At 45.6% G+C, this 17,644-nt stretch overlaps 1 protein-coding gene and 1 long non-coding RNA gene across 5 annotated transcripts in view; both read right to left on the bottom strand.

Annotated features, from left to right (window-relative positions):
• Positions 1-1,496: 1,496 nt before the first annotated feature.
• Positions 1,497-17,644, bottom strand: part of Alg14 (asparagine-linked glycosylation 14) — a 71,385-nt gene continuing 55,237 nt past the window's right edge. For 2 of the 4 annotated variants that reach the window (XR_003954370.1, XM_006501899.3), the window contains one exon: positions 1,497-3,037. Coding sequence is in view for 2 of the 4 variants with exons in the window: in XM_006501899.3 (XP_006501962.1) it covers positions 2,807-3,037 (231 nt within the window). In the remaining 2 variants the exon portion in view is untranslated. The remainder of the gene's footprint in view (positions 3,038-17,644) is intronic. The other 2 variants (NR_155539.1, NM_024178.3) reach the window with 1 other exon arrangement.
• Gm33310 lies at positions 3,325-16,868 on the bottom strand. Its single transcript, XR_376014.3, has 2 exons — positions 7,257-16,868; positions 3,325-5,433 (listed from the first exon to the last, which is right to left on the bottom strand). It is a non-coding gene; the product is annotated as a predicted gene, 33310 (long non-coding RNA).

Raw genomic sequence — 17,644 nt, 5'->3', positions numbered from 1 at the left:
GTTTTCTCTCTAGCAAAGAAGCTCATTTCATCTCTGACCCTGTTAAGCTACCGTAATCTGCTGCCTGCTATTCCAGGTCAAGAGGGCAGTGTTACCAGCTAATGCCTGACATTCAAGGACTAAGCTCAAAGCAAGCAAGCCACTGGTTGGTGTCCCAAGGACAGTACATTTATGCATAGTCTAGGGTGTCTTGTTTCTAGTCCCAAGCTAAAGAAAAGAGTTGGTGACAGATGTACCGGTCAATTCAGGGAAGGAACATGCTAAAAGAATAGGAAGGCCCATATTAGCCTTAGCATTGTATTTTATTTATTTATTTATTTTTTGGTGCCGGGGGTTGAATTTAGGGATTTACCCACACCAGGTAAATACTCTATCATGAAAAAACATCTTTATTTTGAAAAAGGAATTTCGAAGTCACCTGGGCTACTCTTGAATTGCTCTCTAGTCTAGTCACTCCTGGAACCTGTCATCCTCCTGCCTCAGCTTCCTGAATAGTTCCAGGTTACAGGCTTTCACCAGCAGGCCGGGTCAGCCTGAGGGCACCTCAACTCCACATCGTCCTGGATGGTCATGACTCTTTTGAATACTACCAGTATCTTTATTAATCCGTTTCCATTTCTTCTGGGGAGAGATTCCACTTGCTCGTTTCCTAGTATGTAGATTGCAAGTGCCAAAGCGAGTGTATGAAGATCAGAAGACAACTCACAAAAGTCACTTCTCTCCTTTACCTGGGATCTTTACTTACAGGCCCTGGGGATTGAACTTCAGTTGTAGGGTGAGTGACAGGCACCTTTACCTGCTCAGCCCATATCTGCTGGCCCAGTCCTCATTTCTTTACTACATCTATATCATACGGATACAGCAGAATATTTAAGATCAAAACCCATAAAATCAAGCACTAAATGGGAATGTTTTTGCATTTCCTCTGGCTTTGCTATAGGTAGGAGTCAAACATTTCTGGCCACTGAGGAACTTCTGTCACAGACATGGTTCTGTCAGGGACGCAGTTTCAAGTAGAACCAGCTACATAATTTGTGAGGTCTAGAGTGTGAGTTCCTATTTAAAATCAGCAAGATGCTAGAGGGTGGAGCTGAGAGGCCAAGTGTTTGTCTAACATGGTGGGAGATGCTTGGCTTAATCTCTAGCACCAGAAAATGGCGGCAGCCAGTAACAACAACAACAACAACAACAACAACAACAACAACTACTACTACTACTACTACCAATAATAACAACAACAACAATAACAGAAGACAAAAAAAAATCAAAGATTGAAAGCAACGTGGAGGGACCTTCATGAGTCTGACACAGTCCACAAACTCATGAAACTGGACCATTCTCAAGCAGGCCTACCTAGGCTCATATCTGGCTTTGTTATTTCCTAGTCATGTGATCCTGGACAAGTCAGGACAACAGGGACAGTAAGAGTCTCTATCTCATTGATTCCTTCCAGATTGAATTAGGTGTTATCTGAAAAGTGCTTAAAATACCTGGCATTCAGCAAGCACTACATAAATGTTTATTAATACACCCTCCACCAGGCAGACATAAGCATCTCAAAAAGCTAGAGACAATTACAGCCATTGGGGGAAAAAAAAGCTTTTTCTTCATGTTTTGAAAATTTAGATTCCTGACCAATAGAATCATACATTTATTATGAAGACACTGCCAATATTTTAACCAAACAGATATTAAAATACAGTCTGGATCCAGGCCAACAACACATCAAGCAGACTGAAGAATAAAGAAAGACTCTTGTTTACAGTCAGAGATCTGGAAGTCTGTGGAGTGTAAATGGACATGAAACCAGTTTAACAAACTGCTTCCTTTATGCTGAGATAGCTCTTGCTTCCTTTAGGCTGAGATAGCTCATGAGTCCTTTAGGCTGAGATAGCTCTTGCTTCCTTTAGGCTGAGATAGCTCATGCTTCCTTTAGGCTGAGATAGCTCATGCTTCCTTTAGGCTGAGATAGCTCATGCTTCCTTTAGGCTGAGATAGCTCATGCTTCCTTTAGGCTGAGATAGCTCACTAAGAGGCTTCCCCAGAAGGAGTAAAGCCTGACAAGTCTGAACAGGACCAAAGGGATGCCTTGCTCTTAAGCAACCCCCTTTTCCTTACTTCCCTGTCCCCACTCCTTACACCAACAACTCCTGATCCTCCTCCCTCGCCTCCTGAGAGAGGGATCACACTGATAATACCTGCCTCCAACCTGCCTTATCCTGTACTTTCTTTTTATAATGGAGAACACTTTTGTTTTATTTAAAGCTGTAAAACAGGAAATGTTACTAAACATACACACTCTATATTTAGGTTAAGAGAAAAAAAAAAAAAAAACCAAACTAAAACCCCACAGCTGTAAGAGTCCCAAGAGAGCTTTTAAAGCTCTCACCTTTCTTACTCTCATCTCTGTAGAGCCCTCCTTCTCTCTCTCCCTTCCCCCTCTCTCCACGTGGCCAGGGCTGGCCTCTCTCCCTCTTTTTACCTTCTCTCTTTATCCCTACCTTTCTACAATAAAGCTCTAAAACCATTAAAAACAAACAAACAAACAAAGAGTCCCAAGAGAACCTGTGAGTAGTGTTAGTAGTGTTATATGTACTTTTATTTAGAAAAATGTTTTCGTGTGCAGACATAGCTACTTGATGGGTATTATATGCTAAAGTTTGTCTTTCTTCATTGAGTTATTTGTACATTTTAAATTCTTTACCATTGATATTTCCTTGACCTTTGAAAAACTTTATAGTAAAGATAGTATATAGTAAATATTATCGGTACTTGTAATGTTCTCAAGACTTAGGGTTGCCATTTGTCAAACAATTCGCCCCAGGTACACAGACTTGGGGTACTTCTCCTTGAGAGTGGGCCACTGAACAATGAAGTAGTCGGAGAGGTGCCTCAGGATCTTCCCTGACAGGGATAGCGTCTCCACTCGGCAGATGCTCTCGACATAGACGATGATCACTTTCTTCACTCCAAGTATCCCAAGAAGCAGGGCGGACACACAGATAGGGACGCATGTTCCTGGTCCATTACACAGCACCTTAAAAACAAACAAACAAACAAAAAGACCAAATCAAAATACAGAAAACCGTTTTTAGTGGGCCATTCTGAATTTAAAACCCTAATCTTAGCAGGAGATTTATTAATCCAGTTAAGTCTTTCTTCTAAGAACACGGATAAGACAGTGTGTACTGAAGGCAGTGTAGTCAGGAGTCATGTGGAGCTTTGAAGTCTTGGCTCTCTTGCTTGCCAGCTGTGTGACTTGAGGTGAATCGCTTAACTTCATCTGCTTCTCTCTCTCTTTCTCCCTTTTTCTTCATCTCTGTCTTGTCTCTCCCTCTCCGTGGGGTTATGCTCAATCATGTGTGTATATGTAGAGGCTAGAGGCCAGATGTTAACACCGGGAGTCTCCTTTTACTGTTTCCTACTTTATATTTTGAGACGGGGTCTCTCATCAAATCTGGGGCTCGCCATTTTGGTTAACTGGCTGGCTAGCTCTGGAGTCCCACATCTGTCTCTCTCCACCCACCCATGCAGGGCTCCAGACTCCTGTAGCTTTTCAGTAGGTACTGGGGATCCATACTCAGGGCTTCATGCTGTACAGCAGGCATTTACCTGCTATGACATCTCTCCAGCACCATGAGAATTTTACTTCAAACGTCTACCACAGTGGTTGGTGATTTACTCAGTTCTCGCTGCGTGGGGTGTTTTACTCTTCTCTGAGCCCCGTGAACCTTCAGTGTCCCACAATACAGAGAAAAGCAGAAAACAAAACAAACTATGACCCATTCAGCTTTCTTTCTTCTAATTATGTTCTTAATGTAGGAGAAAGGGCTTTCAACTATGGTGTAGTATCTCTGGGGCTCCAACCCAACAAATAGGACATTTGGAAGGAAGGCTGCCACCTGAATGAAGGTTTTGTTGTTTGTTTGTTTGTTTGTTTTTGTTTTACTCAACAGGACTGAATCTGTGCCTATAACACAGAAGAGCTTTAGTATTTCTGGAATTCTGCTAATATCTACAGGAAGCCACCAATTTTAAATAAACTGGCTGACTAATCTAACAAGAGAAATAACAGTCCCAATCACAGAACAACTGCAGAAATGTTTATTGGTCTTTGAAGAAATGGGAGGAATCTTATTCACAGACTTATTTGCAAGATAATTTATTATTGCTTGAGAAAAAGTATTTAATACAATATCTTTCTCATATGCTCATAATGACTGAATTAGTAAAACCCAATAAATCATTTTACTTCACAGCTACAAAACAGGAGGCTTGTCGTTGTCTACACATGCCTATTAGCATCATGAACAACGTTACATGATCCTTCCAAAAACCATATCCATAAAACATCACAGACTCTTCCAGGAGGACGGGTCTTTAGACACAGGGTTGAACGGCCTGTGCTATGCACAGCAGGGGTTCTCACACAGACAGACAGCTTGGCTCTGGGCAAACATGGCAAAGTGAGCAAGAGTTTGATAAAAGTCATTGTGCCAAGCTCCAATCCTTCCTCAAGTATGAGTGTCTAAAGACCACTCACAGAGCTCCGCTTAGTCTCAGGTTGGATCCATCTTTTCGTAGCCTTCTGAAGTATTCTTCCTATAATTTAAGTGGTTTCTGTCTCTCATGGGGAACTTTTCATTTAGGATGTCTCCCAGGTTAGCAGTGACTGAGTGGAGCCAGAGTCCAGCCTTTTATCTCCTTTACATTAACAGACCCTCAAAGCAGCAGAGTGCACAGGCCTAAGGTGGGTAGAGGAGGCCCACAGGCTGCAGCCAACCCAAGACTGGGCTACAGCAGTAAATCTCACCAACGCTATTCGTTAACCACACACCATGGCTTGTGGCTCACACCAAACACAACATATAGAATGCTGTAATTATTACTCGCAGAGATAAGAAGGCAATCTGCTTGATTGCTGCTAGAAAGCTTATATGGCTTCAGGCTACGTTTCTATTTAGTTATCCTCTTATCTTAAAAATGGGGAAATCAGTCCGTAAACTCCAGTTTGCCTCTACCTACCAGTTTGTTTGATACCTACAGACTCACTCTGATTCCTTTCCTGGCTTTAAAGTGCCCCGCCCCCCAGTTGTAGGCCAGCCCTGTACATCACAGGATGGTCAGCTGATTCCTTGGCCTCTGTCCACAAGACTCCGGTTGTCAAGGCAACCAAGAAGGATCTCAAGCACTGCCACGTTGGTCCAGGTAACAACTACTATATTAATTCCTCAATCTTCTTTGAAACGGCGTAGAAGAAAACCAAAGTTACAGCTTGCTGGAACTTCAGTAACACAAAACATGTTTAATATGTTGTTTTAAAAAAAATGGCATCCATGTCCGCGTGTGTTCACCTCAACATCTGGCTGATGCTCCACAGGAGTAAAGGACTGGGTGCTGGTGAGAGAGTCTCTGCCATAGACAGGCGAGAGGCTGGGGAAAGTGAGAACCAGAGCTATTTTGTTTGCTTCTCGAAGCCCTGTAGCTCCACCCTCGGAGGCAGCTTACTCCAGAAGGCACAGGTACAGCAAACCCACAGAATCCTAAGTCAGCAGGTCAGAGGCAGCACAAGCTAACCCAGGGTGAAGTGACTGACTGACTCAGCCCGCCCAGGTCCCTGGCTTTGACCTCTGGCCTGGGGTACGGGAGGCAAAGGGGAATTGAGGAAAACTATAACCTCAAGGAAAACCACTTTTAACTAATTACAGATTTTAATCAAGCAGCAGCCTAGAGTTGTTTTCTTTAAAAAAAACAAAAACAAAAACGTGGATTTATTATCCTAAGAAGCATACCAGAGAGGTTTACTCCAATCACGGGGGGGGGGGGGGGGGAAGAAAAAGGTCACCAAGAAGCTTTGTGTTAAAGAACTTGAATGTAATGGTCGATGATGCAAATTCTCAGTGCTCACCCATTCCTGCCCATCACTGTCCTGGCCTCTCAGTGCCCTCCCATCACTGCCCTTCACTGCCCTGGCCTCCCAGTGCCCTCCCATCACTGCCCCTCACTGCCCTGGCCTCCCAGTATCCGCCCATCACTGACTATCACTGCCCTGGCCGCTGACTCTTGGCTTACTTCAAAAGCAGTCTACAGTCTGCAACAGAGTAAAGCTGTGAACAAGGAAAAGAGGAAGTGGGAGCAAGGGTGTAAGGAAAGAGAGCAACTCTTCTCTGATTCCCTCTGGAGGACTGTCCACTTGTAACTTGTGCATAGACTGCACATACCTAACCATACATTTACATGTATGTGGCTGACTAACATCATGGTTGTCACCACAGGTTTTTCTTTTTCTTTCACACAATATATTCTGATCCTGTTTGTCCCTTCCCCCAAGTCCTCCCAGACACTCTCCATCTCTACCCATTCAACTTTAGTCTTTCTCTCTTCCTAAAACACAAAGACAAAAGCGAGAAACAACAACAAAAACTCCCCAATAAAAATCAAAACAGGCAAAAAAAAAAAAAAAAAAGAAAGAAAGAAAGAAAGAAAGAAAAAAAGAAAACAACAAACAAAAACTAAAGCCGAAACAAAGCAAAAAGTCTGTTAAAGATACCATTGAATTCACTTTATGTTGACCAACAGCTGACATCTGTTTACCTTTTTCTCAGAGAACCAGTCTATCCTTCGCTCCCAACTCAAGTGTTTGAAATGTTCCACCCAGCTATAAGGAAGGGACATCTGAATCCAGTCTGAGCTGAGCACTGACTTCTTCTGCCAGATGCATCAGGTTCATGGAAGAGCACATAAGACAGGCAGAAGCCACAAAAGTGGGACACTGGTCGGGCAGTGGTGCCACATGCCTTTAATCCCAGAACTTGGGTGGAAGAGGCAGGCAGATTTCTGAGTTCAAGGCCAGCCTGGTCTACAGAGTGAGTTCCAGGTCAGCCAGAGCTATACAGAAAAACCCTGTCTCGAAAAAAAAACAAAAAAAAACCAAACAAACAAACAAAAAAAAACCCACAACAAATCAAAAAACAAATCAAAAAAGCAGGACAGTGATGGGCCTCCTCTTCTCCTCTCTTTCTCTTCTTTTTCCCCCTCCCCTCCCTCCTCTCCCCTCACCTCTGCTCCTTCCTTCCTTCCTTCCTTCCTTCCTTCCTTCCTTCCTTCCTTCCTTCCTTCCCTTCCTTCCTTCCTTCGACAAGGTGTTGTTATATAGTCCTGGCTGGCCTAGAACTTATTCTATAGCCTAGGGTAGCCTTAAACTCCTGGGTTATACTCCTGCTCTGTGCTGATATTACAGGTAAGTCCCAACACACCTGGTTGGAGCAGGGCTTTCTCTACTGTCTGGAAGCCAGAAGGGTGTGGACCTGGAACTCTTGTCATCTGGCTTGCTGCCATGAGGGGAACTTGAGAATCGAGCCACTGCAAAGGCAAGCAGAGCTGAGAGATGACGCCAGGCTAGGGTCCCTTTGAAGACAAGGCTTAAGATCCACAAATCCAGCTGTGTCTGAAGGGATGCAGATCTTTCTGTAGACTTGCCAGGCACGTGAGGGGATGCAGTCTATCTTTGCTTAAGCCAGTTTTAAACACAATTTCTGTCACTAGCAATAAAAAGCATTCTAACTGTCATAGTCCTTTATTTTGACTTCCTGTCTGGCCTCTGACCATTGGCAGTGCCGACCGTTAGGTGTTCAATGTGCATCTGCTGGGTGAATAATACACTTGAAAGCCAGATGTGTAAGAAATGCACCAAGGTAATGTACGCCATAGGTCTAAGAAACAGGAAGGGGCCAACCCGCTACAAATGCGGAGTCGTGAGAGTAGATGCACCAAGGACCCAGGACAGTCACCAAGGTTTGTTGTTCTGTACACAGGTCAAGTCCCATTGACTGAAACATAACACCTGCATGCATGTGTTAGGACATGCTTAACTTTATTAGTTTGAACTTAACTCCCAGCCCAGCAGGAATCCCCCCGATGCTGAAGCTGGAGTTGAGACCTTTGGGGTGCCATGTTAGTTATGGGTCAGAGACATGCGGTTTGGGTGGATCCAGACCAGGGCATGTGAAGGTGAGTCTGGAAGACTGCAAAGGCTTCATTCTTAGGGGATGAGGCAGAGAAGCAGAGCCTGCAAAGATGGCCTGGAAGTCACTTTCTGGAGTCTCTTGCTGGTAGAGGAGGAGGCTAGAGAGACATCGGGAGCCCAGGAGCCTTGGGGACACAGCTGTGGGGAAGGTTCTGTTGCGCTCTTAGGAGCAAGGATTGAGCCAGAGACCTGGAGCAAGTCCTCTGTCAAAACTGAGCTGTCTCGGGCAGGAGGCTATTGGAGGTCATGGGTTCTGTTGAACTCTGTCACACTCTGCAGAAAGCTGGACAGGGAGGTGGCAGGAGCAGGCATGCTCGTGTGGATTTTGAGATCAGGAGACACAGGAGTGAAGTTGGTCACCACGTTAACAACAGCTGGAGAGGCCAGATGTGGTGCTGCATGCCTTTAGTCTCAGCTCTCGGGAGGCAGAGGCAAGTATATCAATCATATCCCTGGGAGCTCAAGGCCCGCCTGGTCTACACAGCAAGTTTCAGGGGCAGCTGGGGCTACATAGGGAGACCCTGTTTCAATAAACAAAGTTGTATCTTGATTCTAAAATCTGATTCTGGTAGCAGACCGACTCCATTTCTCATAGCACAGGATAGCCCTTCCTAGGCCCCTTTTGCAGTTGGTAGATAGGCCAGTCACTCGGTCAGATGTCTGCCTCCATCTAATTAGGAGTCAGTGGCTAGAGGATTATCTGTTCTTGTAGCAAAGGTGCTGCGACCGAGGTCAGCACCACTGTCGGTAATGGCAGCCACAGTATCTACTGTCCAGCACAGTGTCCGCAGTAAGCAGCCCTGTGCCCATGGGCGTGGCTCCATCTACTGGCTCCACCTACTCAGCTCCACTTTGTCCCTCTCTTTTCTGTGGCTGTTTCATTAAATTTCCAACAGCTTTAGAATTCTCGGTAGCATTTCCCTAAATTCTTTATATACAGCCAGTCAGAATAGAGGGTGTTTTGCTATGAGGATGCTAACACTGTGGCGGCGGGGCTTCCTCAGGGAGGGCCAAAGCACTGGCCCATTTTACAGGAAGGAGAAGGCGGAAATAGAGACTCCACTGTAAAAGGAGATGTGGCAAGTGTCCCAGGTGTACAGAGAAAATAAGAAAAAGGCCTTAGACAGATGAGGAAGGCAAAAGCAGCCACACAGACACACCAGAAAATGGAAACAGGCGCACGAGACAGTCAGGGAGGAAGGTACCACAGCAGGGTGGATGATCTGGACAACGTGCGCCAGCAAGGCGGGGATAAAGCCTGCGGAAGGGCAGTGTGGAGCGAGTATGCAGTCAGTCCTGTGGAGAGCAGGCAGGAGAGGGCTGTGTAGCAGATGGGGTGACGCATGAACTTGGCTCATATTGTAGTACCTTGTATTTCTTCTTCTCTTTTATGTTTAGTCATCTGAGTGGTAACAGACAGGAACATCTACATATCAGGACCAATATGAAATGACCAAATAAATCCTAAACACTTGAGTCAGCTTGTCATCCTCAGGGTCTCTTCTGGCCTGCTGCTGACACGCCCGTCGTTACTGCGTGCACCGAGCTCCCAGTCTGTGCATAAGTATGCTCACCTCGCGTTTCTGCACTTGACATCTGTGTTCCGCTGTAGCCCGGCCGGCTGCCTTCATTTTCTCCATGTAATTCATACCTGCTGATTCCTCCTGACTTTAGAAATGGAATTGAACTGATGGAAGGGGAAGGAAGCTGTGGGTTTCACTTAGGGTCGACCTCATTCTCTACGTCTGTTGCTTCCTCTCTGTCACTTTTCCATCTCTCTTTACCCAGACATGATGTCCATGTCCTTTTAAGCCACGTGGAAAGGTAGGCATGTCACAGACTTCATCGAAGCTGCTGTACCAATGTTTTAAAGGTATTGGCTCCTCAGTGAGTTACCTGCATGTTCTAGTTGGCAATTTAAAAGCACTGTTCACAACTTAACTGAGCTACTGGAGACTCCAGGCCTGTGAGATCTTGTCTAGTTGCTAGGTTCCCAAACTGATAAGCCATCATTGACTGCGCCTGCTCAGACAGGATTCCCTACTCACCGTGTATCCACAGTCCATTACGGGGCTGAGGGACAGCCATAAGAAGGAGGAAGTCCTCTAATGTGTGGCAACATAGATGTTACTGGAGGGTGATACGTTAAGTAAAATAAACCAGGTTCAGGACGACAGATACTGCACATTCTGGGTCATGTGTGAAAGCTAAGAAAGCTGATTACACGGGGTGGTGTAGAACCGGGGTGGTCTAGAACCGGGGTGGTGTAGAACCGGGGTCACTGGAGACCAGGGAGAGAGCAGGGGCAGAGGGTAACATGTAACAAAACACAGTTTTATGGGGGAGGGGGGAGGTTAGTTCTGATGTAAAACAGCACAAAGGGATAATTACAGCAGACAGCAAGTATATATTTAAAAATAACCACAGGAGAGCTTGATTTATCATTTTCCAGCACATGGAAATTAAAATACTCGGTCATTATATATATATAATATTATACTATGTAAATGGGTAAACCTATCATATACCTAATTGTTTCAAAAAGATGTTAAATACTATGGGTGCTTACGGCTAGGGCTTGGCAATCATGCTGCCCTGGATTGGCTATTGAATGGAAATGTGACCTGGGATAATATCTTTACCTGTTCCATGTCTCAGCTTCCCCATTTACAGATTCACCCATTCAAGAACTTTTTTATTAAGCAAAGGCAGCGTGGCAGTCTCTGCTATAGCATTCAGGATGCATGAATTGGTGAACAAAAGACTTGTTCTCACAAAAGTTACAATCCCAGAAGGTAGATAAGAAGTAACAAGATACACACAAGGGCCTGGAGAGTGTCTGAGCAATGGCTCAGCGGGAAAGAGCACTGACTGTGGATCCAAAGGACTCCGGTTCAAATCATAGTGGCTACATGATGGCTCACAGCCATCTGAATTCTCATTGCTGCCTAGTCTACAGAGTGAGCTGTACAGAGAAACCCTGTCTGTCACAAAAAAATGCTCCCCTGCAAACAAACATAAAAACCCAACCAAAATAAAAAAGAAAAGGAAAAAGAAAAAAAGAAAAGCCAAGGGCCTGGAGAGACCTGAGAACTTGCTAAAGGTGTTTCTCCATCTGTGAGCATAAAGTAGGTAAAGGAGCTAAGAAGTTGCCAGTGCCCACACTGCTACGTTTTAATTTCCTGCAATTGCTTTGCTAACCCAAGGACTAGAATAAAATAAAGACTTACAGGGAACAAACAGAGTGAGACCATCGCTGGGTGCAGCACAGCTTCTGGGCCTCCTGGCAGCTTCTGCTATCAGTTAAGGAAAGGGAATCCTGTAGTTCTCTGTTCTCTGCGCAAATGCACCAAAGGCATTTTCAGCGAGTTCTATGAAGCCTATGGATCCAGTGTTTGTCCTTACGCCTTCCTCACACTTTGTATAAGGTAGGACTTCCTGATGCACGGCCAGCCAGAGGTGCTCATTTAGAGCACTCAGTCTTTGGTAGGCATTTTAATATAATTATACATCCTGCACAATAATAATTCCCATGGGATACGATCTACCCTTAGTAGATGCTTCATGTCAAGAGTACACCAAACCCTACAGAGACTATGTTTCCCTCACATACCATGAAAAATCTAAATTATATACAAGGCACAATATGGGAATAACTAATAAATTAAATAAAATAATTATAAAAAAATATACTGCAGATCTTGGCAACCTCAGGATATGATTTTTTCTTTTTTTAAAATCAATGACTTTTATCATTTCATGTACAGGAAGCACTTTTTTCCCCCTTTCCCTTCTCCCTCTTGCTCCAGCCCCGCTCGCTCTGGCCCATAGATTTTTACTTGTCTCTCATTATGGATGCTTGTGAGCCACCATATGACTGCTGGGATTTGAACTCATGACCTCCGGAAGAGCAGTCAGTGATTTTAACCACAAAGCCATCTCTCCAGCCCTACAGGAAGCACCTTATGGATTTTCGTTGGCATATCCAAATTGCCAGCATGACTGACTACTTTTGATCTTTAAGGCCATTTTTGAATAAAATAAGAGTTACTTAAACATAAGCACAGTGATCCTGTAACTGTCAGTCTGATAACAAAGAAGGCTTCCAAGTGACTGATGTAGGTAGCATCCACAGAATGGGTATGTCTGCTGGACAAGGGAAAGATTCACATCACAGGAGGAACAGGAGAGGAAAAAGCCAAAATTTCTCACACTACTCAAGACTTCAAGAAATTTATACATTCTGTGCTTTTAGAATCTTCCATTTAATATTTTCAGACTGTAGCTTATCATGAATATTGAAATCTCAAAAAGTGAAAGCTTGGGTAAGAGAGGGCCCTGAACCTCACTGGAATCTTACAGTGCTCTGTGAGGTTACTTTCATGTTTCAGAGAAAGAGCAGAAAGGACAGAGAAACTCATGGGCATGCGCACTCATCACCCAGCTCATCCATGAGTGAGCTGAGGTCATACCAAAGACACAAAGGCAGAGTCTGGGCTCATCTCCCCCTCACACTGGCCCACCTTAGGCTGCCAACCAAATCCCACACTATCTGGAAGCAGTGTGAAGGGAAGGCAGGGGCCAGGGCAGAGTATCAGTGGACATCTAATAGAAGGCGAAAGTCTGACCACTGCTATGAGAGTATTAGAGCTTGAACAGAAAAATCAGAGGTGGAAAGAGCATGCTACTGGAGTTAGACTGATGGCTGTTGGCTGCTTTTGCACACTTGTAACAAACTACTGAAAGGAGGAGGGATTTATTTTCCTCATGGTTCGGAAGGATCCACCCACTCACGGCAGGGAAGATACACTTTCCACTGGCAGAGAAAAAGGGGACAGAGTGAGGAGTTGGGGCACGAAAGGCCTCAGAGCGCAGCATTCCTCTGTGACCCACTTCCTTTAACGATGGCCCTACCTCCCAATTTCTATCCACCCCCAATAAAGCCTCCAACGATTACCTGGTGAGGTAGTCATCCAGTCATTAGATCAGACTCCTCATTCTTAACTGTCTCTGCGGACACTCTCAGAAAGGAATACAGAGGTTTGCACCCACACTCTCCCCGGTATTTCCCAATCAAGGTCAGCGGGCAGTCACGATCAACCACAAGGAGCAGTAAAACCTTTCTGCAGAGCCAACAATGCAACAGTTACCATTGTTAAAGAGAAGAGGGAATACCTTTCTAGACAAGAAGAACTGGCTTGAATTCAAAATAATTAGGCAACTCCTGGCTTCTGTTGAAGCCCTCTGGTAAGCAGGTAGGGGATACCTCCCCCATGACGCTTCCTTTTTTAATATTTTTATTTTATGCATTCCATTTTTATCTTGCTGGACTGAAAAATCAGCTTGCAGTTTTCCTTAAATAGTCTATGTGCAAGCTAATTTTGTATTTTAGGAAGCTTAAAAATTTTTATAGAGGAATATCAGATTCCTTAATTCTATGACAAAAGGATACATAAGAACACTGATAAAACACACACACACAAAATTGTTCCCATCCTATGATTGTAAAATATGTAAGTTTAGTCCGTAGGCCTGCCTCCTCAGCCATTGGACTGATGGGAATGTGAAGACAAGGGCTCTGGTTGCCTGGATTCTTAGATACAGAAGCCCCTCCCCCTAGTGGTCCAGGGATATTTCTCTGCCTATCATGGATCTGTGTGTGAGGGCCACCAATCACCCAAGCCACCATGAGTGGGTACAGAGGGACATTTGTCTTCTGTTCAGCCCCACTGAGGCAGCAGATAGTCTAGCTGACCACCCTGCATACTCAACAACAGAGACATTTCAGCCAGGAACCTTCCCCCATGACAGGTAGATTCCTTGCCTGTTAGAAAGCAAGTACTGCTGGAAGAGACGCTTATCCCAAGACCTCAAAGCTTGCTCCATAATTACCCACAATGCTTTTTGAAAGGTGATGGCTTTCAGAGAGCATGGACAGACAGGATGTAAAATAGCATTAAGAAGATGGGGTGTCTCGTTCTACTCAGCCACTCAACTACTTCCGTAGCTTCTGGTGTCTATCCTGCCCCTTCTAAGAGCATGAGGGAGGGGATTTGCTGCCCACGCCTGGCATCACAGCCTTGGACTTTGGGGGTGAGGTGGGCAGGTCCTCTCTGAGGTGGACTGCTCAGTCTGTCAGCACAGAGTGAGGCCCTGTCCGAGCAGATCTTATGGGCATGGGCAGCAGGTTTAAATGAACCCAACAAGCAATTTGGGAAAGAACTTGCCTGACCAAATACCAAAGGTTCTTTAAAAAGAGATTCCCAGCCACTGTGAGAACTCTACACCTCTAGGGTTCCTAATTTCTATATGGAGTTCCCTGGTTCTTGGTGAGCATCTCAAGTGTTGATGTGCTAGGGAGGAAAGCGGTGAGAACACTTTGGAGTCAACTGCTTCGTGCCTGGCTCAGCCGCTTCCCACCTGTGCGCCTGTGTGTCGTGAAGCTGTCACTTTGCCTGCCTCTAGAGTCAAGCATCCCTCCCCACTGGGGCACAGTGCAGATGAACTGGGCGCAGCCTGACCACTCTCCAGCACTGCCAGTCCCACACGTACGCTCTGTTCTGTAGCTTCTCGGCTTGCAGCTGCCTCACAGCTACCAAAGATGGGCCTGCGAGCTCAGAGGACGAGCCCTGTGGCATCTGCACAGCCGCTGTTCTTTCCAGCTCTACGGGGCCTTTTTGGATTGAATTCGTCTTCCCTCCTCCCTCCAGGCCAGCCAAGGCACCGCTGGGCCACAGTCCAGGCGTCTTCCGCTGAGCAGTGGCTTCTCGGGTTCTCTTTAAGCAGCTTAGCTTGTGAGGGGAGGAGGAGGTAGAGACAACAATAATACACAAGAATCCCTATGTCGGTGTACACCCGGCTGCTTACTGGTAGGATTTCTCAGGGTAAGACGTAAAAGTCCTCTATGAGATTTAGACAGCCCATTGGGTATAAAACGGGATGATCTTAACCGGGATTAGGCCACACTTCCTGAGCGACAGAGCGTTTCCAGGGAGAGTAAGGGCCGTGCAGCCCTCACCCATTGTTGCTCACGACTCCTATCTCCATGGCTGTCCAAGCCCATTCAGCCTTCCCTGGCAGCCCACCGTGGTGCGAGGTTTGGAAACAGAGCTGGGTCTGGAAACAGAAGCGGCCCCCTCTGGGTGCAAGAAGTGACGGAAGCGGATGGCATGAGGGGGAACAGAAGCAAGGCACTCACGTGTGCGACAGACACGAACTTTAAATTCAACACCAACTATAAGCCAGTGTGTGGAAGTCTGTGTAGCAACTCCACCTGCCACCAGCCCATCACTTTCGGTTGTCACCTTTTATGGAATTTGTGCAGGAGGAGATGGTCTGCGTGGCTGAATGATAACAATCTGGATACTGCAGCCGTGGGCGAGTTTCTGTCTCGGCTCTGCTACCTAGCCATCAAACTCTGGGCTAAGTTAAACTTCTTCTATGCCCCATCTTTACATGATGGAGTAAGAATGGCAGGTGACTAGCTCACAGAACCATCGTGAGGACCACGTGAATCAAATGTGTACAGTATCACCCTGGTACTTGGCCCTAGGGCCTGGGATGATGAGTCAGCTATCAAAGAACGCATCCCACTGATATGTATTCAGTGCACAGCTCATGCTTCTGTGCCCAAAGCAGGTCACAAATGTTTCACAGGGACCTGCAGAGAGATTGCTCACTCCCTCTACAGATGCTGGCCAGTTTAAAAAATCACAAGACTTCAGTAAAAGCAAAGGCTTTGTACAGCGAGCACCTTCAGAGATATGAACAGAAAGCTCCTATAACAAGCCATTAGATAAACAGCCCATGTCAATTCCTGACACTCTTTAAAGGCTGAAGTGGGGGCTGTGGAGATGGCTCAGTTGGGGAAGAGAGGACCCGAGTGTGTATCCTCAGGACTCATGTAAGCAGTTAGGTGCAGCAGTGGCATCTGTAATCTAACGTTGGGAATGGGACGTGGCATAGAGAGGATTCCCGGAAGCCCTCAGGCCAGGCGTACACGGCCCACAATGGTCAGTCTAATGCAGAAACCCTTTTAATCACTAGCAAGGAAAGAGTTTAAGGGGAACGAACAGCACTGATCGCTTAAGCACTTAGACAAGAACGAGGGAAAGAAGAACGGTACTGACCGTTCTAAAGCCACAAAATCGACTCCTTTTTCTACCCCGCAAGAAACAGCACATGCTATCCTCTCCCTGGTCACGGCTTTTAGACTGTTCTTTCAAAATCCGAAACTTCTAATAACATCCTATAAAAATAAACCACAGGGCAGCCATCCCAGAGACTGAATTCTCTCCATCCCAGGCAACTTTTAAAGCAAAAGACGGCAGTTAAAACAAAACAAACTAAACGGACATCAGTTCACAAAATAAATGGCTGGCTCAGCACCCCATGAGGTATGTGGTTTTATTAGGGTTTTCTTTTCTTTTTAAGTAAAATGAGACCTCAGGCACTTTATTTGAATATTTAGATATAATTATGCAGGGGACAGGAGAATGTGTTATATTCTGGCATTCTTGAAAGCATGTGTTCCCCCACCACCCCCCATTGTCCCCACACTGGCTTGTTTTTATTATGTTCCCTTCTCTTGCCTCTCAACTGGCAAATGTGTACAGAGCAAGGGCAGCTTGTCCCTGCAGGGGAGTCTCTGCAGATTGTCTGCCAGGCCCCTCTCTGTCAGCTGCAATGTCCCTCCTGGGTTCCATTCTCTACGGTGACTCTGAGCCTGCAGGAACAGGGACCTGGCAGCCAAGACATATGAAATCACACCTTAATAGTTGTCCTACCAGGCTGGAGAGATGGCTTAGTGGTTATTCTAGAGGATCAGGGTTCAATTCCCAGCACCCACATGGCAGCTCACAACTCTCTATACTCCAGTTCCAGAGGTCCTGACACCTTCACACAGACATATGTACAGGCAAAATACCAATGCTCATGAAATAAAAATAAATAAAAATGAAAAAAACAATAGTTGTCCTACCTGAATTTGTCTCTCCCTTTTCCCTTCATACATGAACCTCCCAACTCTGTTCTGACGACAGAGGGCTTCCCCAGTGTGGCCCTCCTTGTTCTAGGTTTCTCTTGCCCCTACCAGATGCAGCCCGTCTCTGTCACCTGACTCACGCAGCCTCCTACCAGTGCTCATCTCTCCCTCTGGTTCATCTTTCCTTTCTCTGATGTGTGATTATCTCAGATGCCAATGTCATCATTTGTGTTCCATGGCTTCTGGCGTCCAGACGTCCCGGATGAAAAGCCCTTTCCTAAAACTCAACACGTACCCGCCGCTTTACATGACTGCAGTTTCAAGGCTCACCTGGATTATTCTCTCTTTGTGGAGAAACCGCACAAGTATTGTCCCAGGTAACGTAATGACACCGAGTGCGAGGAACAGAGAGCTTCATTCTCCCATGATGCACCCTGCCTGTGGCCAGGCACTATAGACAGTGGTACAACCACTGACATCAGGTACAACCAGTTTCATAACTCTAAAGCCTACTTGACTGTTCCCAGTGCCTTCTTTGTCCAAGTAATGAGTTTTGAAACACAGAGATTGGATTAGCAATGATTTAGGCAGGATGAAGTAATTCAAGCTGTTCTTAATGGAAATCAAAAGCCTTA

Source organism: Mus musculus, chromosome 3 (genome assembly GCF_000001635.26).
Source record: "Mus musculus strain C57BL/6J chromosome 3, GRCm38.p6 C57BL/6J".
Classification (NCBI taxonomy): Eukaryota; Metazoa; Chordata; class Mammalia; order Rodentia; family Muridae; genus Mus; species Mus musculus.
Note: the sequence above shows the minus strand (reverse complement) of the source record. Positions and strands in the feature narration are given on the sequence as shown.